The sequence below is a fragment of the Bufo bufo genome, chromosome 9, assembly GCF_905171765.1.
Source record: "Bufo bufo chromosome 9, aBufBuf1.1, whole genome shotgun sequence".
Lineage (NCBI taxonomy): Eukaryota > Metazoa > Chordata > Amphibia > Anura > Bufonidae > Bufo > Bufo bufo.
This window is the reverse complement of record NC_053397.1, coordinates 18,558,399-18,584,058: the sequence shown is the minus strand read 5'-3', so window position 1 is coordinate 18,584,058 and position 25,660 is coordinate 18,558,399. Positions and strand designations below refer to the sequence as shown.

At 44.4% G+C, this 25,660-nt stretch overlaps 1 protein-coding gene across 2 annotated transcripts in view; it reads right to left on the bottom strand.

The window, feature by feature from the left end:
• Positions 1-4,587: 4,587 nt before the first annotated feature.
• The window catches only part of KLHDC8B (kelch domain containing 8B), an 86,543-nt gene continuing 65,470 nt past the window's right edge, over positions 4,588-25,660 (bottom strand). Inside the window, exons 5-6 of one of the 2 annotated variants that reach the window (XM_040407210.1) lie at positions 16,246-16,347; positions 4,588-5,343 (exon numbers count right to left, since the gene is read on the bottom strand). In XM_040407210.1, the coding sequence (XP_040263144.1) occupies positions 5,084-5,343; positions 16,246-16,347 (362 nt within the window). In that variant the 3' untranslated portion in view covers positions 4,588-5,083. Of the gene's footprint in view, positions 5,344-16,237; positions 16,348-25,660 lie in introns of both variants that reach the window. The other variant, XM_040407211.1, reaches the window with a different exon arrangement.

Sequence of the window (25,660 nt, the reverse complement as noted above, 5' to 3'; positions counted from 1 at the left end):
CATATCCTACCTTGTGTGTGTTGGGAATACCCCTTTAAAGGTCATGGGCCCCTCACCAACAAATATCATGGTAACATGTCGCTTTGGTTAGCTATAGTCTGTTGTCTTTTCGCACTTACATTTTAAGAAGGTTTTGCAATTGTCTGGGTCTTTCGATACTCAATACTCCAAAGCGTCATCGACTCTTGCAAAGAAAATCCAGCACCTATCAGACGTATGCGTGCCTGGGTTTTGTAATGCTTTGTGGAGCGATCTAACATGGTATCAGATCTAGAATATTAGTGCAGAGCCGCCAATCATGCCGTAGTCCCACCCACGCTGGGCTGCTCAGCAGTGTAAACCAGTGGTAAAGCACAGCAGGGACCAGTTCTTGTTTGTCATAATGTAACCATTTTAATTTATTGCATGTTCCACATTGTTGCAAACCCTTTAAAAGTATTCTTTTAACCCTGACCCATGTTGTCAAGGGCTTTATATTTTATTATTTCCAGTGCAGGTCAAAAGATGAAAGCTGACTTTTGACTGAGTGTTGCGGACCGCGAGGCAACTCGTTCTCTGAGGCGGTGTTGACACACAAGGTGAAGAGTAGCTTCAAGCCAGAAAACGGAAAGGAACATAAAAAATCGAAGGAAAAAAAGAAAGAAAATTCTGGTGGAACCTTAAATAACTTAACAAAGAAATCACAGATTGTCCAATGGCAGAACATGACAGGGTGCTCAAAGCAATTCAATGCATGGCTAAAATCTGCAATGAGATAGGACAAGGCTGTCACCCTCGCTCCGTGTTTACTCCAGTCCTAACACTTCATGTTGCCTGCTGCTATTTTCACTCTGCCTGTGAAAACTGAAGTCCTTAGCCTACAGGATGGACCCACAGGGACAGTCTATACGAATTCTGCTGCTGAGTCCTGACAATGCAGCTGGCGGCAACATGCAATATGACTAAGGATATTATGACAAAACCAAAAGCCTTCTCCAAAAGGAAAAGGGGGAACCATCTGCAGACAGCTGTTTCAGGGTTTTTGTCCCTTGTCAGTACAGAGCAATGTGCTTGAATATTAACTCAATTTTGGCTAATAGCCTTTTGTCATGCAGAAAGGCCTGTTAACCACTTCCCTACCTGCCGCACGACAATATACATCAGCAGTAGGGTCTTTAAAGATGGCATCCACTCCAGGTAGCAATAGCTGCTACGTTTCTGCAATTTTAAACAGCAGATGCTCGAAAGCTATGTCTGCAATCAACAATAACTCCATCGCAGACATTTAGCCCCTCAGAGCTGTGGTTAATTGTGACCACGGCATCTGAGAGGCTGTCCCTCCTGGAACGCTGTGCTCCTGGGACCTGAACGGCTCAGGGGAGATGCTCATACACTGCCGTAGCCTAGAACTTCTATGCCTTTGATAGCATGGTTCCTATAAACTAAATGCACTTTCATTGCAGTGGGAGAACTAATCAGATGATTGAGTGTTAAAGGTCCCCTAGAGGACTTAAAAAAAAAAATAATGTCCAAAACAGTTTTAAAAAATATGCAAAACAAAATAAAAAGAATATATTCAAATCATCACATTTCCCCCATAAAAGTAAACAAAGAAAAATAATGATTATTTGCACCACCGCATTCTAAAATATCTGTACTATAAAAATCTAAATGTATTTATCCCATACGGCGCACGCCATAAGGGAAGAAAATGAAAATGGCTGTCACGTGTCGGTGGCCCAAGGCAGACCTCCGGGACGTCTTGCAAACTGGACACAGGCAAGATACAGACCAGGGACCAACAGAGTACTTTATTACACATGTAATAAAGGAACATGACAATACAGCAGGTTAAGCAATAGTGGTAGCACTACCGCAGAACCAAGTGCACCGGGAGACCAGAGGCAAAACCCAAAGGGCGGAGAGCCAGTGAGCCCCGTTCTTCACAGAGCCCCTGGTGGTGGGGATGAACTAGCCGAGGGCTCACTGATCGCACCTCCAGGAAGGTCCTGGTACACTTGGCACCTACCTGCAAAGAAACACCAGCTTGCGCCAGCGGGACAGACAACAGAACTGGAACCCAAGCAAACACAGGACATGGATCAGACAACAAGACAAACAGGAACCAGCACACACAAGCAGATGCCTGGACCCCAAGCGGAATGGAAGCATGGCGGCCCCCGGAGAACCCAGGGACCCTCTCACGAAGGCAAGATAAACACAGGAACAGAAGCAGTAAGGCATTGCAGGACAGACAAGGAACAGACTATATCAGAAGCAGTAGGCACTGCCAGGCTGGACATGGAGCAGGCAGGATCAGAAGCAGTTTAGCACTGCCAGCTATCAGACACAGTTAGAGCACTGCTAGGCTAAACATGGAACAGAACAGGTACAGAAGATCAGGCAAGGCATGAACAAGGATAAACATCATAGAACAGGTACAGAACAACAGACAAGGCAATAACATCAATGCAATAACAGACGACACACCACAAACAAGGGCAGATGGCAAAACCCCCTGGGTCAGCAGCAAGGTGCTACACCCAGCAAGGCAGAAGATAGACTGAACGCAAGCCCCACAGCTCACAGATAGAAAAGCTGCATAATGAGGGCACCTGATAAGCCACACAGAGGAACAGATTAGGGAATGTTAACCCCAGCAGAACCAGGAGTACCAGAAACCATAGAACATACAATCACAAGTGTCAGTTCACACCAGACACAGAATGCTGCAGCAGCACGCCCCGAATGGACAACAAGCATACACAGGACAACTGTAGCCAGTACAAGGTTGACAGGCAGCCAGCCTACACAGCAACAAGGAGAGACAGAACTGCACTGTGATACAAACACAGGAAGCCACAAACATAGGCCACAGTTCACACACAATACCGCAGCCAGCACGCAGTTCCAAGCAACCAGCATACACAGGTGTCAGCCTGCAGCCAGTACGCGAGAGAACCTGCACCCAGCCTACACGGCAACAGTGACAAGAACTGCAGTGAGATACAGACATGGTGAGTACACACATACACAGGCATGGTTCACACAAGACACCGCAGCCAGCACGCAGCCCCAAGCAACCAGCATACACAGGAGGCAGCCTGCAGCCAGTACGCGAGAGAACCTGCAGCCAGTCTACATGGCCACAACTGTCACAGTGAACTGCACAGTGATAATGGCAAATTCAGCATTTTTACGTTGCTTACCTACCTCCAAAAAATGGAATAAAATGTGATCAAAAAAGTTTATACACATAATATGGCGATTCAAATAAAAAAATATTTTTCCCAAAGTTTTTATTTTATTTGGTTAAGGTTCATGTTTAATATGCATAGGGACAGGGATATAAAAATTATTCATAGTATACTTTATAGTGTAAGACATTTCAGACAGTACTAGAAAATAGGGCTTAAAAAGTCTTCTCAACAAAGCTGTAAATGAGCATGTCTTCAGTCTTCAGCGTTCTGCTGAGCACTGAAGACACCTGTGTGTAACAAGTCAGATAGGCAGGGTGATGGGCGGTTATAGGGCACATGTACATAGTTAGGGACTGAAGTAGTAACAACAGGCAGGCTGGAAGACTCTGTATGTTACGCACAGTGTCTTCAGCGCTCAGTAAAACGCTGAAGACAGACTCTCTTTAGCAATGCTGTTGAGCTTTACTAGGAAGACTCATTTACATGCTGTTTTCCTAGACAATTTTCTTTCTCTTAGAAGAAAGCTAATCTTTATATGCAAGGAGAAACTGTGACCCAGGTCCTACAGCATCAGCCTCTTACCTAGCCAATCACGCACCCTGTTCTGTACTAACAAGGTGTGAACACCCTGAAACAGCCGTCTCCAGAAAGGTCTTTCCCTTTCAAAGACGGCTCTTGACTTGGTTAATATCATGTTGCAAGGCCAGTTAAAGGGAATCTGTCACCTCCATATGGCCATATACAGTGCTTACATTGTCCTATCGAACACCTATACATGAATGTAATGGTACCTTTGTCTTTGTCTTTACACTTGCAGAAGCTGAAAAAATGAACTTTGATATGCAAATAAGCACTCACAAGTGCCCAGGGGCAGCGTTCACTGTGTTGGTGCCCAGGCTGCTCTGCCTTTTTTCAATTGTTCCCCCCCGCCCCAGCCTCTGCATATTCCCGCCCTCCTATTCCCTTGCGTCATCCTTCGGTCCAGCCGAGATCCTGCGACTGTGCACTGCCTCGCCGGAGCATGCGCACTGCGATGCCCATTGTGGGCACTGCATCGCTTTAACTAATGCGCATGCGCCGGCAAACGCCACAATGCCGCTGGTTTTGCGCCGTTCGCCGGAGCACAGTATATGGCCATATGGAGGTGACAGACTCCCTTTAAAGGGTTCTACACTGACTACAGGGTAGCTACCTTCACTAGGTGGCTCTCAAGATTCAACTTTCTTTCTCTTGGAAGAAAGTCATCCCTAATCCTTTTTTCCAGGGAGCATTGCCTGGCTTATAAGTTTCCCCTAAGCCGGCTTTAGTGCTCAGCATAAGCAAAAAGAGAATGAAATAAACAGAACGGGCTGGTCGTTTTGCTACAACTTTTTTTTTATTATACAGTTTATGCATACACTGAATATTCTTTAAGACAGCTGTGTGTTGAAAACAGAAAACCAAACATCTTAATAAAAAATAAATCCCTTCTAAAGTGTCACACGTCGTCCAAAAACGTACAGTAAGAATCCGGCTTGGCTTTAAATCACATTCAAACTTAACGACAACGGACAAGTTTTTGAATTGTTACAAGAAGGATTGTCGACTAGTAAAATATTACTTTCTATTGTTTTTTTGGTCTACTTTATCTTTTTGTATCGTCGTCATCCATATGGTGTACATCAGTTTGGATACAACTTTCTACTGCTAGAATAATACTTTGTTGGTCTTACTCTACTGTGCTACTCAGATGATCTATACTTGGTCTTACATACAGAGGTGACCAAGACTGGTAATGTCCGGGCTCATCAAGAGATAACTCTCCTTGGTCTTCATCCATCTTCTGTCAATAAAAAGGACCTTTGACTGAAGAACAGCAGATAAACCGATCACTGTAGGTCTCCGATCTACATGACAAGAGATGATCAGGCACTTTCCACTACCAACATTGTTGGTTGAGTTTGTGTTATGTTTTTTAAGGTTCTTCTCATACGTCTTCCAAGACACACAGAGCTTCCACAGCACTGCTGGGTCCCTGTGCCACCCCGCCGATGATGAAGAGCATGTTGTCGGACTGGATGGTTGAGCAGGAACATCTTCCTGTAGGCATGGAGGGCAAAAATTCCCATCTCTTCTTCACCAGGTTGAAGCCTTCTACGGAGCTCAAGGGGGGACGGTTCATTGCCTGTTGGCACAAAAACATGCACACTGTATAATTACAGTCTTACAGAAACATTCGACAAAGCATCAAGTGTTCCTGGTGTAGCCCTAACATCAAAAGTCAAATGGTGGCACACACTTTTATTTAAATTCATCTTGGGTCAGGGGAGGATAGCTCTTATAAGCTTTCTCTCCCAATCCTAGGAGAACATAATGGTGGTATGAACCCTGGACTTGTCACCTTCTAACATTTTGGATCCCTGGGATGATGGTGGTGAGCACTACATAGGTTCATACCTCCCATTGGAGCACTCTTGGTTCTGAGTATTGTATTGTTCACTTTTAAATAACCCCATAACTAGAATTAAAGGGTTTCTCAAGATTATAAAAACATGGTAGCTTTTTATCAAAAACAGCACCTGTCAACAGGATGTGTATGTATTGGGACTCCATTCACTTCAATAGAGCCATTGCAAAACTAGACACAACGCATGGACAGATGTGGTGCCATTTCCAGAAGAAGGCAGCCATGTTTTCCTAATACCGTATATGCCGGCGTATAAGACGACTTGGCGTATAAGACGACCCCCAACTTTTCCATTTAAAATATAGGGTTTGGGCTATACTCGCCGTATAAGACTACCCCTGAATGCCCAGCCCTCCCTGTCTTCAAGACGATCTTCTCCAGTCCAGGGAACTGACTGGGATCTGTGGATGGCACTATTTGGAGGGGGATCAGTGGATGACACTGCTATGGGGAGGGGGATCAGTGGATGACACTGCTATGGGGGGATCTATGGATGACACTATATAGCATCTTATGCTATATGTGTCATCCACAGATCCACCCCATGACAGTGCCATCCACAGATCCCCCTCCCATAACAGTGTCATCCACAGATCCCCCCATGACAGTGCCATCCACAGATCCCCCTCCCCATAATAGTGCCATCCACAGATCCCCCCATGACAGTGCCATCCACAGATCCCCCTCCCCATAACAGTGCCATCCACAGACCCCCCTCCAAATAGTGCCATCCACAAATCCCCCCCTAACCACTGCCATCCACAGATCTCCCTCCCATAACAGTGCCATCCACAGATCCCCCTCCCCGACGCTCAGAGGAGTATACATTTATTAACTGTAATCTGTAACTTTAAATGAGCGCTCATGTCTTTACTAGGGTACCTTACTCTCAGCTCTGGTAATAGGCACTGGCAAGGCGGGCGGCGCTCACTCACTGACGTCACGCGCTGCCTAGTGGGAGGAGCAGGCACGTAACGTCAGACGTCAATGAGTGAGCACCGCCCACACTGCCTGTTAGCGGAGCTGAGAGTAAGGTACCCTAGTAAAGACATGAGCGCTCATTTAAAGTTAAAGTTATAGATTACAGTTAATAAATGTAGTGAGCGGCGGGGCCCTGTATATTCTAACCCCCAGGCAAGCGTCCCGGTCACCATGGGAACGCCTGGGGGCTAGAATATACCATCGGATATGAGTATACCCGGCGTATAAGACGACCCCCGACTTTTGAAAATAATTTTTAGTGTTAGAAAGTCGTCTTATACGCCGGCATATACGGTACCTTTAAAAGGTGATGTTTCAAGTTTGTAACTTATGACTTATCCATGAAAATAGGTGATAAGGGTCTGATTGCTGGGGTCATGCTAATCACAAGAACAGGAGTCCCGTGCTGCATGCACGCTGCTGAACAATTCAAACTTTATGGGGCTGCCAAAAACGGACAAGCACTGTACACAGCTTTTATTTGGTAGTCCCAAAGCCTATGAAGGTAGCGGCAACATGCATGCTCGACTGTCCACTTATATGGGTGGACACGGGACTCTCATTCTCAGTGGGACTCTCAATGATCAGACACTTAGCACCTATTCTTTCTATAGGTGATACGTTGCCATCTTGAGATGACCAATGCACCAATGTTCAGAGCTCCAAGGTTCTTTAAAAAGGAAGTCTGCACCGGTGTTCACTAATCAATAATGTCAAAGGTGTTTGATTTGGCACAAACTGCAGCAAAATTTATCGAAATGCTTTCTGACTTTCTAAGTCCCAGCAGATTTCCTTACGATGTGCATGAAATGGCACAACTCTCTTTAGTCAGTGCAGAACTGTCATCTTGTACGGGCAACCAAGGGTGCTGTCGGCTTCACCGCCCGTCCTGAGGATGAGCAGAAAGTGGCTAAATAAGGTCTCCTGTAATATACATGACCGCGCTGAGTGCAGGCGGTAGATCATGTAGAAATTCATATCCAAACCCGACAAGAACATTACACCGAAGATCTAGCAAGGAAAAAGGAGTTTTCCAGTTTGGTTAACGCCTCATGCACATGGTAGTGTCATGTGCACGAAGCCCGTACGGTGCCTGTGTGCCACCACATGGAGCCTAACATCATATTACAGAGATAGTCTCCCCGAAGCCCAATATTTCTCCAGAATACGGCATCTGATGGCGCATACCTGGAGGTATAAGGAGGTACTGTCTCTGTCCATAGACGTCTCCCCATCCCCTCTCACAGCATGCAGTCTCACAATGCAGAGAGATATACTGCAGCTGCATCCCCCTCCCCTCCTCCCTTTTTTCACCAGAATGGCTTCTCTCCATTTTGACCAGTGGGAAATATGACACAGTGCTCATGTTCCTCCTTGAACAGGACCAAATCTGTCTTTTTTAATGCAAATTAGCATAAAAACCTCCCTTTCGTGGTCCGGTTGGCACCAAGTAATTGTAATTTTTCAGACAATACCTCAGAATGCCACCAATGTAATGGAGTATTTCGCGCCGTCACCTGAGCGACATTTGGTAATTTGAGAAAGAAAAGGCATTTGTGATGAGAAGCTTCCATCATAGCGAGAGCCCGGGAGATCAGCGCCATTGTGTAGGAAAAGGTCAGGCTTTATGTGTGCACAATGGAGCACGCTCCGTTTAGGTGCTCCTACCTTCCCGCCGCTTCCTTTACAGTCACCGTTGCCATGGAAATCTATAGGACCCGTCCTCATTAAACAATAATCCCATCTCAATCCGCCAGGGATAATTCATCAACAGGGTTGAAATACATCTTGTTCAGCTCCCGAAGCGTGGAACAAACCAGAGGAAATGGAAAATAACGTACATGGGTCCCGACATTTTATGTTTGTGAAATTGTGTAACAGAGAGTGTGTATGGGGCTAATAAATAATACAGGGCCACCTACATCCTTCTCATCTTCTGCAGCCTTGGACCACATCCCTGCGTCTGAGTGACAGAACCAACCTCTCCATATAATATTCCAGGGATCATTCCGAGCGGAGACTGAATCACTACCACATCATGGTATTAATACAGGAACCGAGCGGGTGAGGAACATACACCGATGATAGATAGAGAGCGATAGATAGATAGATAGATAGATAGATAGATAGATAGATAGATAGATAGATATGAGATAGATAGATAGATAGATAGATATGAGATAGATAGATAGATAGATAGAAAGATATGAGATAGATAGATAGATAGATAGATAGGTAGATAGATATGAGATAGATAGAAGGTAGGTAGGTAGATATATAGATATGAGATAGATAGATAGATAGATAGATAGATAGATAGATAGATAGAAGGTAGGTAGGTAGATAGATAGATAGATAGATAGATAGAAAGATATGAGATAGATGATGGATAGATAGATATGAGATACATAGATAGATAGATAGATAGATAGATAGATAGATAGATAGATAGATATGAGATAGATAGATAGATAGATAGATAGATAGATATGAGATAGATAGATAGATAGATAGATAGAAAGATAGATGATAGATAGATAGATAGATAGATAGATATGAGATAGATAGAAGGTAGGTAGGTAGATATATAGATATGAGATAGATAGATAGATAGATAGATAGATAGATAGATAGATAGATAGAAGGTAGGTAGGTAGGTAGATAGATAGATAGATAGATAGAAAGATATGAGATAGATGATGGATAGATAGATATGAGATACATAGATAGATAGATAGATAGATAGATAGATAGATAGATAGATAGATAGATAGATAGATAGACAGACATAGATAAATAGAGATAGATATATATTAAATATATATTAGATAGATATGAGATGGATATAGCAGATAAAGTCCATAGCCTTTAAAGGACTCTACTGAGATTGCCGTTTCCCTTAAGGAGACCGACCAAGAAGGTGGGGAGGTAATGCATCTATATGTGCGGTATAAATAGGTCGGTTTTTGGGACTGACCCCGCGTCTGAGTGTGAACAGGTCATTAGTGATCTGCATGAATCAGGAATAAACATTCAGAGAAGAAGTGTCAATCACCGCCTTCACCCTTGTGGCTCGGTAAATCTGGATCCTGGGACTAATGAGCCCTGAGAGGGAAAATCATGGCAATCAGTCCAGGCACCTGACAGTTAACCCCTTCACTGCTGGAGAACTTACTGTTCACTATGGTGCCATAAATAGGAGCGCTATCCGGACTGTCACATATTGCTGCTTAGTTTAGACCTGGATTAGATCCTCGAATCCTATCCATAAGAAATTTTGTTTCCCTTCAGGGATTTTTACAAGTTGCCTCAAAGCTGAACTAGAGGGTCTATGTGGCGGAACCCGCCTCGCCACTGGGCATTGGAGAGGCCTGGCTACCTGCCTCCTACCTGCTGACTATGGCCCCTGGTAAATTTGTACGTTTGAATGCAATATTTGGGCGTAGTTATATAAGTTCATGTATTTTTCTGTCTTTGGAATTGTATTTTGTTATGTGAGGGTACCCAGATAGCTAATTTTATTGTATTTGTGTATTCTGAGTGCCATTCACCTAATGATATGCACTCAGACTTGAGCTATCTGGGGATATGTTAAATGTCTGTGTTTGCTGTGGGGGTGTGACATTGTGTGTTTAAATGGTGATTTCTGTCCTGTTGTCTCCACATGTGTATTGGCGATTTCCCTTTGTCCTGAGAGATAATTGAATTGCTCCTCGGGTGTCTCCAGGGCAGAGAGGAGGAAACCATGATGCATTGTGGGGATGTGTTGTGTCTGTGTATCCTGAGTTGCTACGTATCTGTCCTGTGTCACAGTCTTCCTTCTGGTCCCCTAGGGGCGTGTCCACCAGATGGGAATCTGCATAAATACGGGCGGGTAGCCCTCAATAAAGTGTTCCCGTTTTAACCCTCAAAGTGAAGTGTCGTCTCATTCTTGGGGGAGGATTTATTGTATGCTGTTCCAGTTTGACTGCTAGGAGTGTAAACCTATTCGTATGGTTTCCTATTCAACTGTCTACAGCATTCATATGCTTGAGAGGATTTATATGCTTCTTCGGTTCGGTGATTGTGGTGTCTGCCAGAGTGCTTGGAAACCTCAGGAAACGCTAGGAGCATCCATCAACGGAGGTACTCAGTCGGGGTGCCAGTTGATCCGTTAAAGTCGACTTACATCCATTTAAACATCCCTTGAAAGTACCAGAAAGGGCCAAAAACAAGTAAGCCCCGCCCACGAGGAGACAACTCCGCTCTGCTGGATAGACAAGAGGGCCCCATAAGGGGAAAGAAAGTATGTAACAACGATGAGGCAATTCTTTTGGGAACTTAGTGTCCCTTCTGGAAAAAAAAAAGATCAATAAGACTATGCAGCTTGTATGTGGCCCTTGGATGAATGAAGCTGAGCTCTAGTTGACCCAATGCCTTTGCAGGACTCCCCTCTCCAAAGGAATTGTTAGAAAACAAGAGAATAACGGATACGACCAAGGGTCGTGATAAGCGCATGGCGGAGGCAAAACAACAAGTCTGTAGGGCGGCCCCATGTGATTTTGGTTGTGGAGCCCCATCTGTATTATATACACCAGAGGACTGGCAGGGAGTGTGGAGGGCACTCTGCAGCTTGTTTCTATAGTCAGTATGGGCAGTCGGCCCGGCGTCTGCTCCCATTTGTTTTGGTACCTGCAGTGAGTTGTTATAGCGACTACTGTCAGATTATTAGACACTTGCTGTAATGATTTTGCACCTGATGTCAGATGAATTGGCACCTGCTGCAAGGTGATTTGCCTGCTACTATCAATTGAATTGGCAGATGCCTGCTGTCAAGTGATTTGGTACCTGATGTCAGATGAATTGGCTCTTGGCCTCAGGTGATTTGCCAACTACGGTCAGTTGATTTGGCACCTGCTGTCAGATTATTGGGCTCCTGATGTCAGGTGATTTGCCAGCTGCTGTCATGTGATTTGGCGACTGCTGTCAGATGATTGGGCACCTGATGTCATGTGATTTGACGCCTGCTGGCTAGGATGGCAAGGTAGCTGCTACAGTTGTGTTCAAAATAATAGCAGTGTGTTTAAAAAAGTGAATAAAGCTCAAAATCCTTCTAATAGCTTTTATTTCCATACACACAAATGCATTGGGAACACTACACAATCTATTCCAAATCAAAACATAAAGAAAAATATATAAAATGTGTGTTCCTCTAAAAAAAAAAAAATAAGAAAAGTGAATATTAGACTGTTAAAAAAAATTGCAGTGTTTGTATTCTTCTTTACAAACTCAAACACTCACTATATAAACTGAAGAATGTTTGAAGATTTTGCTTCCCTCTGAATCCCGTCACTAATATCTAGTTGTATAACCGCTGTCTCTGAGAACTGCTGGACGTCTGTGCTGCTCGGAGTCACCACCTTCGGCCCCTGTGAACAGGTATTCCGGCCCAGGAGGATCGGGCGACAGTCCACAGTTCTTCTCTATTTCTTGGTTTTGCCTCAGAAACTGCATTTTTGATGTCACCCACAAGATTTCTATTGGATGAAGATCCGGGGATTGGGCCGGCCGCTCCATAACGTCAATCTTGTTGGTCTGGAACCGAGATATTGCCCGTTTACTGGTGTGTTTGGGGTCGTTGTCTTGTTGGAACACCCATTTCAAGGGCATTTCCTCTTCAGCATAAGGCAGCATGACCTCTTCCAGTATTCTGATGGATTCAAACTGATCCATGATCCCTGGTCTGCGATAAATAGGCCCAACACCGTAGTATGAGACACATCCCCATATCATGATGCTTGTCCACCATGCTTTACTGTCTTCACAGTGTACTGAGGCTTGGATTCAGTGTTTGGGGGTCGTCTGACAAACTGTCTCCGGCCACTAGACCCATGCCATTTTGGCTATTCTTCTATCCATTCGAATGGTAGTTTTTCACTTTCTTCCACGTCTTTCAGGTCTTGGTTGCCATCTTAAAGCACTTGCGATCATTTTAGCTGAGCAGCCTATCATTTTCTGCACTTCTTTATATGTTTTCCCATCTCCAATCAACTTTTTAATCAAGGTACGCTGTTCTTCTGAACAATGTCTGGAACGACCCATTTTCCTCAGAATTTCAGAGAGAAATGCACTGTAACCGGCAGGTACAACATGTGCTGCCTTCCTTCCTTCCTTAAATAAGGGCAATAATTGCCACCTGTTTTTCAAAGAATGAATGACCCCACTCAATGAACTCCACACTGCTATTATTTTAAACATGCCCCTTTCAATAAGTGAATGAATTTCAGAGAATCAGCAAAATGCACGTCATGGATGTTGGGTCTGTTGGGTTTCTATTGCTCTACTACACCTGCTAGTAAGTTATTTGCCATGTAGAAATATCATTTATACCAAAAACAGTGATTGATCAGGTTAGTGATGTCTGACTGCTATTATTTTGAACACAACTGTACATAAGAGAGGTAAGAAAATGAATGCCCCCTTTCCTCTTAGCTAGAAATATTCTCAGGTCGATTCATATTAACTGGGGGAGCTCTTTAATAAAAAAAAATCAACCCAATGCCGTGAAATTACAAAGGAACGAAAAAAGACGCGAGCGCCAATAGTATCTGCATATTTCCTTTATGATGTTCTACCAGTAAATGACTGTGTACTGGAGCATCAGCTGCTGAGACAAATTGGGACATTGCTCTAATGAATCCGGCAGCTGCTATTAGGAATTAGACGGCAAGACCAGAACGGGATTCACTCAATCAGAACTCCAAAGCTTTTTTTCCCGTTCCCTGAAGAGATTTCATTTGCTTTTAATAACGTTTCTAGCTGAACTCCGTGGAGGCATCAAAACGTCACCGCTGTATATGCGCTATGTGGCTGTAAGTAACATATAGGAGGGCAACCCTGGGGTTATACGTTCTGATTATACAGCATCTATTTCGTTTTAAGTCTATCTATCCATGTTACATGAAAGGGTGTGAACATTTTTGCAACTTTTTGTTTTTATTGCTTCATTGCATCTAAAATAAAACAGGAAAGAACTCTGCAAACCGTTTTGACTGAATATCTATTTTGTGTATAAAGCTTCTAGGCAGACCTGTCTGTCTCCATGGTAACAGACTACAAACTAATCATGTGTAGTCTGATACGGAAAGCATGTGTTACTCTCTTCCATCTGCCTACTCTTCTACTGACTGTAGGTTAACAAGAAGAGGGAGCAGCGTAACACGCCTTTAGTTTGTAATCATGGAAACGCATAGCTCTGTAAAGGATCTGTATACACAAAACGGTGGGAGTTTTTTTTTTTTTTTGCAAAAAAAGATAATTTGCACAAATTAGGGGGACGACAATAGGCACATAAAGGGGGTTCCTCACCACCCCTTTGTTTACTGGCCTTCATAATAATATGTCTGTAGTTTATATGTGATAAACCTCCCAAGATTTGAACCCCCCCATTTTAAGCCCCGTCCCATCAGCCTGTGAACGCCCACAAAATCTCACAGAAACTCCCTTTTATGGCCATTTGCATATGCCCTACCCCTTTTAGGGTCATTCCCCAGAATAACAGTTCAGAATAGTCCTCTGCGCAATTTTATATTATCCGGTCGCTAATGTCACTAATCTGGCATGTGAAATAACATTTTTGTTTCGGATTTATCAGGAATATCAGTATCAGAACAGATACGGTACCCCAACGGTCAAAGAGAAAAGCCAGGCCTTGTGGCCCATATCAACCAATCACAGCACAGCTTTCATTTATCCGGCGCAGTTTAAGACATGAACGCTTTGGTCAACAGGGAAGATTTTCGAATAAACGAGATCTATATTTCGCGCTGATGCAATGTGATGCACAGAGCCATAATGAAACCGCGTCACGAAAAGCAGCCGTTCTGTTATAAATGGAAACGTCTGAAGATGAATGAGGAGATAATGGTGGGCGATTGAGTCTGATCCGTGGTTATTTTCATCTGTGACAAGTATTCATTAAGTCTTTAGTAAGGAGGACTGAAGGCAGCGCTGGGCTATTTGCAGGGGCCTATGAGACTATGAGCCAGTAAGAAAATAAAAATAAGAATTTTTAAAAGCGTGGAGCTTGCTTGGAAGGAACTATAAAACGCACTTTTTCCACACAAAAATGGGAGAGGGAATTCAGGGGAATGACAGTGTGTCTTACAGTCGAATGCTAATGACCGCTTTCATTATGGAGGAGGTGCGGAGAGGTGGCAATTAAAGTGATCCACTGGCTATACTCGCCGCTCCCTGGTCTTCTTCCAGGTCCCGCTGTGCCATGTCCTTACTGAGTACAGCGTCAGAACGTAGTGCATGTAGGTGCCCACTATGACCTGACGCAATGCGACGTCACAGTGCAACGCAGAAGCATTGGACGTGATGAGTGCAGGAACAGCGCGTGGTCCAGAGCAGGAGAGGTAAGTTTATTTTTTTATTTATTTTTTGTCTGATGGAGCTTAGGGGTCTGATCTGTGGTCTGAGGAGGGATTTGGGGTCTAACAAAGAGGTCTGATGGGGGTCTGATCTGAGGTCTGATGAAGGAATGGGGGTCTAACAAAGAGGTCTGATGGGGGTCTGATCTGAGGTGGAATTGGGGTCTAAAAAAGACGTCTGATGGGGTCTGATCTGAGGTCTGATGGAGGAATCGGGGTCTGATCTCAGGTCTGATGGAGCCTGGGGTTTTGATGGGGGTCTGATCTAAGGTATGAGGAGGAATGGGGGTCTGATCTCAGGTCTGATGGAGTCTGGTGTTCTGATGGGGGTCTGATCTGAGGTATGAGGAGAAATGGGGGTCTGATCTCAGGTCTGATGGAGCCTGGGGCTTTGATGGGGGTCTGATCTGAGGTATGAGGAGGAATGGGAGTCTGATCTCAGGTCTGATGGAGTCTGGTGTTCTGATGGGGGTCTGATCTGAGGTATGAGGAGGAATAGGGGTCTGATCTCAGGTCTGATGGAGTCTGGTGTTCTGATGGGGGTCTGATCTGAGGTATGAGGAGGAATGGGGGTCTGATCTCAGGTCTGATGGAGCCTGGGGTTCTGATCTGAGGTATGAGGAGGAATGGGGGTCTGATCTCAGGTCTGATGGAGTCTGGTGTTCTGATGGGGGTCTGATCTGAGGTATGAGGAGGAATGGGAGTCTGATCTCAGGTCTGATGGAGCCTGGGGTTTTGATGGGGGTCTGATCTGAGGTATGAGGAGGAATGGGAGTCTGATCTCAGGTCTGATGGAGCCTGGGGTTTTTATGGTGGTCTGATCTGAGGTCTAAAAAAGAATAGTAATCTAATCTGAGGTCTGATGAAAAATATTTTGTGCTTAGTTTTCTCCTCTATTTCTTAGTTGCGTCTTATGGTCAGAAAAATACGGTATGTCCTGGCACATGACCAGCAACGGGCAATGCCAGCAGAAACGGGCACATGCATAGAGTGTGGGTGTGTTTTCCTGATGGTCAGTGGTTGTGATGCACAGAGGCCAACAGTCCTAGAATAGGTTCCACAAAGGGGATGGATCTTGGACAGATGTTGCATTCAATGGGAGCTATGGGGGCACTCTGCTTGTAGGCATTTGGGATTGAAATGATGGTAAGTATACTAATGAGTGGGTTGTCCTGACCATGATTACATGTCGCCACTAGTGGATATGACATGAGCACAGACTTACCTAGTCCCCCTGCCACCACCACTCGGCCCCCCAGGTACCCCGTCACAAAGTCCGCTCTTTTTTCCCTCATCCGCGTGGACCGGCAAGGTTTGCTCCAGATTCCTGTAAAACATACAGATTTCATCAACTCCTCGGTGAACGTAGTGACAAATTTACCCGAGCACCGGATGGCACTTGTTTTCCCTTTAGTTTTCGATATGTTGTGTTTGTCAGACTCGATGGGAGGCCACAAGCAGGAGGGATGTGGATTGTGATTACATGCTGGGACTATCACAAGGAGGAAGGTGACAAGGAAATGATGGGCTGCAGCTAGACTGTCACATCTGGTGGCGGCTTCTATTCTCTGCCAGATACAGTGTTCTCGTGTTACCTGTCATCTTCAGACAGATGAAGGTTTGTAATGGCCGCCCTGGTGCACAGGTAAAAATACCTGATGATTGCCTTCATGGGGGAGACAAAAAAACAACTTCTACATCCCATTCTGCTGGCTTATATAGAGGCACATTTTATTTAAAGGAACACTACAGGAAAAACTGATCCAATGCGGTATACCTGGTACAGGGCCTGGGGAAGGAGCATGAAATTGTTCTTCAGTTTTTTTTTTCATCTCTGTGTCAGGCTCCACCCCCTCAGGCCCCACACAAGGCATGACACAGGGCATACCTTTCTCTGGATTCTTCCTTTAATATTTAACATGTCACCCATTATAATGTTTCCATTAGTAAAGAAAACTCCAGCATATTTTCCTGATATAATTTACTCCTTTTTCATATAACTGAATAGTGCTGCCCTCTTTGTATCATTATTTTCCTAACAAATATATGAACATATGAGAGATGACCACTGTCTCTGAGTAATGCAGCCATCACCTTGTTAGGAGGAGAGCTATATGCCTGTGTTTGCAGAATGATTTTGCTACAGATAGTACTGCCTCCATCTCTCTGTAAATGATGTAGGTACAGATAGTACTGCCTCCCTCTCTCTGTAAATGATGTAGGTTCAGATAGTACTGCCTCCCTTTCTCTCCCTGTAAATGATGTAGGTACAGATAGTACTGCCTCCCTGTCTCTCTCTGTAAATTATGTAGATACAAATAGTACTGCTTCCCTATATCTTCCCGTAAATGATGTAGATACAGATAGTACTGCCTCCCTGTCTCTCCCTGTAAATGATATAGGTACAGATAGTACTGCCTCCCTTTCTCTCCCTGTAAATGATGTAGGTACAGATAGTACTGCCTCCCTGTCTCTCCCTGTAAATGATATAGGTACAGATAGTACTGCCTCCCTGTCTCTCCCTGTAAATGATGTAGGTACAGATAGTACTGCCTCCTTGTCTCTCCCTGTAAATGATGTAGGTACAGATAGTACTGCCTCCCTGTCTCTCCCTGTAAATGATGTAGGTACAGATAGCACTGCCTTCCTGTCTCTCCCTGTAAATGATGTAGGTACAGATAGTACTGCCTCCCTGTCTCTCCCTGTAAATGATGTAGGTACAGATAGCACTGCCTCCCTGTCTCTCCCTGTAAATGATGTAGGTACAGATAGTACTGCCTCCCTTCTCTCTGTAAATGATGTATGTACAGATAGCACTGCCTCCCTGTCTCTCCCTGTAAATGATGTAGGTACAGATAGTACTGCCTCCCTGTCTCTCCCTGTAAATGATGTAGGTACAGATAGTACTGCCTCCCTCTCTCTGTAAATGATGTAGGTTCAGATAGTACTGCCTCCCTGTCTCTCCCTGTAAATGATGTAGGTACAGATAGTACTGCCTCCCTGTCTCTCCCTGTAAATGATGTAGGTACAGATAGTACTGCCTCCCTGTCTCTCCCTGTAAATGATGTAGGTACAGATAGCACTGCCTCCCTGTCTCTCCCTGTAAATGATGTAGGTACAGATAGTACTGCCTCCCTTTTTTTCCATGTAAATGATGTCGGTACAGATAGTACTGCCTACCTCTCTCTGTAAATGATGTAGGTACAGATAGTACTGCCTCCCTGTCTCTCCCTGTAAATGATGCAGGTACACATAGTACTGCCTCCCTTTTTCTCTATGTAAATGATGTCGGTACAGATAGTACTGCCTCCCTCTCTCTGTAAATGATGTCTGTACAGATAGTACTGCCTCCCTCTCTCTGTAAATGATGTCGGTACAGATAGTACTGCCTCCCTCTCTCTGTAAATGATGTCGGTACAGATAGTACTGCCTCCCTCTCTCTGTAAATGATGTAGGTACAGATAGTACTGCCTCCCTTTTTCTCCATGTAAATGATGTCGGTACAGATAGTACTGCCTCCCTCTCTCTGTAAATGATGTAGGCAGGCATAGGATTCAGCCGGTTCCCTCCGGTTCTCCAGATACGATTGATAAAATTACAGCCGGATCGCAGAACCGTGTTGTTGGCTGAATCCCGATCCAGAGCTCGGCAGCAGCAGCAGAGCAAGGGAGAGGCGTCTCCCTTTCCTGCTCCTCTGATAGGCTGCAAGCCTAGTGCTTGCAGCCTATCAGAGGCTGGTGCAGGTGGAGCGATGACATCATCGCATCTGCCTGAGCAGAGATTTGCACTGTGCGGGACTCACAGGAGGTAAGTATTAGTGTTTTTTCTGTTTTTCTTTTATGTGCCGTGCTATGAGGGCATCAACTGAGGGAATTACTGGCACATGATGGGGTACACTATGGGGGTATTACTGGCACATGATGGGCAACAATATGGGGGCATTACTGGCACATGATGGGGACACTATGAGGGCATTACTGGCGCATGACACTATAGGGGCATCTACTGGGGGTATTTATACTGGCACATCATTGGGGACACTATGGGGGAATCTTATAATGGAACATTATGGAAGCACTATGGGGTTGGAAGGGGGAGAACATTATAGGGACATATTATATAGGCACATTATGGGGGCACTATGGGGAAAGGGAAGGAGCACTATGGTGGCATCTACTTGGGGCTCTATATAGGGGCATTTTATACAGGCACATTATGGGGGACACTATGGGTAAGGGGAGAGGAGAACTTTGTGAGCATTATATAGGGGAATTTTATACTTGCACACATTGTGGGGGCACTATAGGGATATTAGCTCAACAGGGGGCACTAAGAGGGGGAATTTTTTGTACTGGCACACAGAACTAGAGCATTTTTGAACTAGTGCACATTATTAAGGGGCATTCTTTGTAGTGGTGCTCATTTTAAGTGGCCAGTTTGCCCCCCACAGTAATACTGCTCCAAAGTTTCACCAATAGTAATAATTCTCTGTCAGAGTGCACTTAGTAGTAATAATGTCCCCACTGTGCCCCAGAAGTAATAATGCTCAGATAGTACCCATAATAGTAACCCATAGTCAGCCAGTAGTAACAGGGGGACATAATGTTTTACACTTTTAGTGTCAGGGGCACTATTAGATGGGCGCAGTTATTTGCAGGGCAGTGTCTGCCAATAATTATTGAAGGGCGCTATCTGTGTGGTACTAGTGTTATCAGGGGGTTTATCTGTTTCTGCTGTTTAGTGTTGGTAGCACAGCGGGCATAGTACTGGGGGCACTATCTGTGTGGTACTGGCATTTTCAGGTGTACAGATTCTGTAGTATAGTATTGGGGAGTACAGCGGGCACAGTATTAAATGTGGCAGGATGAGCTGTTCAGAAGGTAGGAGGATGGAAAAGTAGGAGCCTAAGATGTCTTTTTGTCAAACTGCAGAGACGAGAGATGGGTGAAAAATTACCATGGTGGTCTGGTCTGAAAGAAGAAGATGAGGAAAGAGAACATCTACATCAGAGGAGACGTCACTGGATGTAAGAGGTATGGGGCGCTGTATTCTGGATAGCACTGAATATAATGTGCATGCAAATATGTCTTTAGTGCTAGGTACAAATGTGTAGGAAATGTATATGGAGTAGGTAAATCTACTGTAAGTGCACCCTATATGTGATTATGTGAGTGTATTGTCTATACAGTCTGTTTAGATATGCATACCTCCCAACCATCCTAGAACTGGCATAACTACTGTTTGGGGGCACAATGGAGACTAGGCAGATCGACATTATGTGGAGTTAGAGGTGTGGTCCAGTGCTTTAAAAAACTTGTTCCGACGAGCTTTGCACGCCTCTGATAGTTTAGCTCCTTTGGCTTTTTGAAAGTTGGGTGGTATGTGTGTGTAGTGTATATATGGTGTATTTATGTATGTGTACCATTTATATGGTGTCTTTATGTGTGTTGCATATATATTGTGTATGTACATCTAAACTTGTGTCGTGACGCCGCATGCATGTCGTTGAGTAGGGAACCTGTTGTTAAAAATTTGAATCCCACCCCTGGATGTAGGTACAGATAGTACTGCCTCCCTCTCTCTGTAAATAATGTAGTTAGATAGTACTACCTTCATGTTTCTCTCTGTAAATTATGTAGGTATAGATAGTACTGCCTCCCTGTCTCTCTCTGTAAATTATGTAGGTACAGATAGCACTACCTCCCTGTCTCTCCATGTAAATGATGTAGGTACAGTTAGTACTGCCTCCCTTTCTCTCCATGTAAATGATGTAGATACAGATAGTACTGCCTCCCTCTCTCTGTAAATGATGTAGTAACAGATAGTACTGCCTTCCTGTCTCTCTCTGTAAATGATGTAGGTTCAGATAGCACTGCCTCCCTGTTTCTGTAAATGATGTAGGTACAGACAGTACTGCCTCCCTGTCTCTCCCTGTAAATGATGTAGGTAGAGATAGTACTGTCTCCCTTTCTCTCCATGTAAATGATGTAGGTACAGATAGTACTGCCTCCCTCTGTAAATTATGTAGTTAGATAGTACTGCCTCTCTGTCTCTCCCTGTAAATTATGTAGTACAGATAGTACTGCCTCCCTCTCTCTCTCTGTAAATTATGTAGGTACAGATATTACTGCCTCCCTGTCTCTCCCTGTAGATGATGTAAGTACAGATAGTACTGCTTCCAGTTTAAAGTAGATTGCATATCAAAATATTAACATTCATGCTAACAATTTTAACTCTTTCTACTTCTCTTCTGCATTGTGCTAGTCCGCCTAGGAAAGTCGCCATCTCATTGCCATCTGAACCCCTATCGACTCATCATCCACTACTACTAGTGATGAGCGAAGCGAGCTTCCGATGCTACATCCAAAGTCGCTTCACTCAAAACTTCAGAATAATACTGTACGGAGATCCGTCGCACAAGACTTTCTTAAATAACTTCGGTATTTGATTCATAAAGTGGAAAACCACTTTAAAACTTGGACCTGAACTCAGTTTTGGTTCCGAAGTACTAGTGTTCACGAAGAACTAACTTCGCCTCATAGGAGGCCGTACATTTTAATGAAGTACGGCGATGAAGTACAGCATTAATACGAAGTTTTGAGCAAATCGACTTCGGATGTAGCATGCGAAGCTCGCTTCGCTCATCACTAGTTACCACTATCACAGAGAGTTAAAGAATCAGTGTGTTCCAGGCTGGCACACAGCAAACCTTGCTTGGGTAGAGCGAAAAAAGACGAGGAACAGCCTGTGCTTATCTCTCACACCCCTCAGGAAATGCAGCGCTGAGACAGCTGTGATCCTGCCTAAAGTGTGGCCAATTCCTTCATCTGCTCGGCTGCCTGGACCAAGATATCTGGCTGTTAGTTGTCATGGTAATTAAAGAAATTGCTTTATACCATCTGTAAATGTTTTCAGATTCCACCCAAAAAATGTGTGTCGTCAGCTTAAAGGGGTTCTCCACTTTGGACAATCCCATTTCTGTTAAAGTACTCTCACAAAAATAAGATGACTGAGATCTAAGATTTCTGCTTAGATCCCCAGCGATCAGCTTTAATCAGCGGGGGAACAAGTATTCTGTTTCCCTGCAGTGCCACCTCTGGAGAAATGTGGCATTACATAGTCCCATTGAAATCAGCATGTTGGCCATGTAATGCATAGGTGTGTCGGGTCCTACAGAGTGAAAGACACTTTGTTGCTCTTTCCCAAAATTAAGAACTTCCCTGTACTCACTAGAAAACCCAACTAGGGTATGTGAAGGACAAAGACCATTTAGCCATGTAGAACAGGGGGTCATACCAATTTGGACCCGCTTATGTTAACCTCCAAGTTAAGAGTGGCTTTTGCCATAGAGGACCAAATGGTATCATGCATAAGGCAATTTTTACACTGCATCTTTTGTTACCATGCGAGATGGGAAATCTTACAGGCGTCCATTAAATGGGCCTACATTACACCGACAGACGGGAGAAGAGTAATCTTTTGGCCTCGGCTTGGCCCCTTTTTACCCACATATAGTTTTGCAACAAACTGCATTATTCAATGGCCAGGCATACAGTAAAAAAAAAGTATAGCAATGGTTTTATTCGTGGGTGGTGTATGGGTCAGTTTATCAGATGGGGCGGGAACAGTCTGAAAAGAGCCTTACACTAATGACTCCTGCAGGCAACACAGACTTACAGCTATGGCAATATTTTTTTTACGATTGCATTTTACTAATTTTGGGCTAAAAATATATTTTTTCAATTGGTCTTTTGGTCAAATGTTCAGTCATTTTTTAGCTACAGGGGTTAAAGAAAAAATCTGTCTGTTTGCACAGTATCACTACTCATTCCCGTCAGCTGATGGATCATGTTATCCCTGATCTCCTGACCTCATAAACATTCAGTGTAGCTAAACTCTTATCATACGGCTAAGAATATGGCTTAAGGTCCCTTTACACGGGACGACGATCTAGCAGATCCTTCCTGACAATCTACTGATCACTAGCAGAGGAGACTGGTGCATTTACATGCAGCGATCTCCTACTTGCTAATGCCATCACTCCTCCCCATAATGTCTCGCGGTTTCCTGGCAGGAGATTGTGTTTACACAGCACCACCAGGAACGACGATCTTTTGTGCTGCACAAAAGATACAATTACCCGATGAACGAGTGTTCTGCTTGTTTAACGGGTAATCGGCAGTGCATTTACACTGCCAGATCATCGCTAACAAGGGCGGATTGGCCAAAGACCTTACAGGGAAACTTCCCGGTGGGCCGATGCCCTAGGGGGCCACCTGGGCCCTCCTCATGGCCGGCCAGTGGAAGTTTTTGGGAATGTATTTTGTGCTGCTGGCGGCAGTATTTTGTGATGGACTGTGGTATTTGGCGCTGTTGGGGTGGTATAATGTGCCACAATATGGTATTGCTGGCCCTGTCTTCCATCAATTTGGAACCAACTACAAAACGGGGCCACTTTTAGTATTTTTACCCGGGGCCACTTTAAGTTCCTAGTCCGCCCCTGATCGCTTACCAGCGTTACTAGTAGAGATGACCTGTTAAATTGTCGGCTCGTGTAAAGGGCCCTTAAAATGACTGTTTATGAAGTCAGGAGATCATAGAGGAGTGATACTCTGCTAACAGACTGATTTGTTTAACCCCTGTATCTCTGACACGGCTGCAAATTTTTAAAGACCAATTGAAAAAATTTTTTTTAGCCCATATTGAGTAAAATACAATAAAATGTTCTTAAAGGGGTTGTCCCATGTGGACATTTATGGCATATTGATAGGACATGCCATAAATGTCCAGAAGGTTTCGGTCCCACCTGTGGGATCTGCTCTCATCTTATAGGGAACCTGTCATCAACTTTGTGCTGCCCATACTAACGGCAGAATAAAGTAGAGACAGGTTAAAAGTATTTATAAGTTAAAAGTAAGTGGTTGCCGAGAACCAGCATCACAATCATTGCAGACTGGGCATGGAAAAGAGTCACGGCCACCTGAGAAGAGTCCTGGTTATTCATGAAGTCCTGCTCTCCTGCCCACCTGCTGATGACTGACGGTCTTCTACCTAGTTTTCTCTCTTTCTGTCTAGTAGAGAACTGCCAATCATCAGCAGATGGTCGGGGAAAGCAGGAGATTAGGAATAACCAGGACTCTTCTCAGGTAGATTTGACTCTTTTCAAGGCCTGGGCTGCAATGACTATGATGCTGGTTCTCGGCAACCACTTACTATTAGCTCATGAGTGACTGTCTAGAGAACTCACTTTTCCTATTTTTTTTTATCTGGGAGGGAAAAACTCTTCTGCAGAAGTTGCAAATCCTCAGCAAATGAATACTCGATCACAAGCCAAACCAAAAGTCCCATTTGTCATATGGGATGAAAAGCACAATAGAGCAGTGCTTATCTTGCAGATAGATGGAGACATGTGCCCTCAGGCTGCAGGCTGGCGCTGTGATCATGTGTGGATAATACAGAAGTGATTAGTGGAGACGCTTAGTCTTTCAGAACGAGATGGATCGATGCAGCAGAGCTCAGCGCTTTGGATATAATAATGGCACTTGCTGTTTGTTCTCTGCACAGTGGAGATGTAGAGGCTGAGGGGCAGCCTGGAGATAGAGACGAGGCCACAATCGCCGAGATGAAAGCTAAATAACGAATACATACAATACTGCCAAACCAACGTATGGTCCCACCGAGGTCTAACCGCTTGCTTGTGTTCTCTCTTATGTCCTACGTACCGCACACTGCCCGGCCAGCAGAATTGTCCTTGTGATCCTGCCTAGATGCCACAGTTGTGCATGATCCTTACAGCTCTAGTTTCAGCGCTATGACCATCCCTTGCCCTTTTCATATCAACATCGCTCTGCAAAAAAATAAAAGCAGCAAATGCTTCACTTTTCCTTTGCAGTTTTGCTAAATGTCCGGTTTTATTGATAAGAAATTGATGCACGATTGTCGCTTTGTGCACCACAAACTGTAGCCAGCATCACAAAGACGGTGGCATCCATCTGCTCCAATGCAGAATTGGAACAGTAAGGCCCCTTTCACACGGGCGAGTATTCCGTGCGGATGCGATGTGTGAGTTGAACGCATTGCACCTGCACTGAATACGGACCCATTCATTTCTATGGGGCTGTTCACATGAGCTGTGATTTTCACGCATCACTTGTGCGTTGCGTGAAAATTGCAGCATGCTCTATATTCTGCGTTTTTCACGCAACGCAGGCCCCATAGAAGTGAATGGGGTTGCGTGAAAATCGCAAGCATCAGCAAGCAAGTGCGGATGCGATGCGATTTTCACGCACGGTTGCTATGTGACGATTGGGATGGGGACCCGATCATTATTATTTTCCCTTATAACATGGTTATAAGGGAAAATAATAGCATTCTGAATACAGAATGCATAGTACAAATAGGGCTGGAGGGGTTAAAAAAATAATAATAATAATTTAACTCACCTTAATCCACTTGATCGCGAAGCCCGGCATCTCCTTCTGTCTTCTTCTTAGCTGTGCAGCAACAGGACCTGTGGTGACGTCACTCCGGTCATCACATGATCTTTTACCATGGTGATGGATCATGTGATGACCGGAGTGACGTCACCACAGGTCCTGTTGCTGCACAGCTAAGATGAAGACAGAAGAGATGCCGGGCTT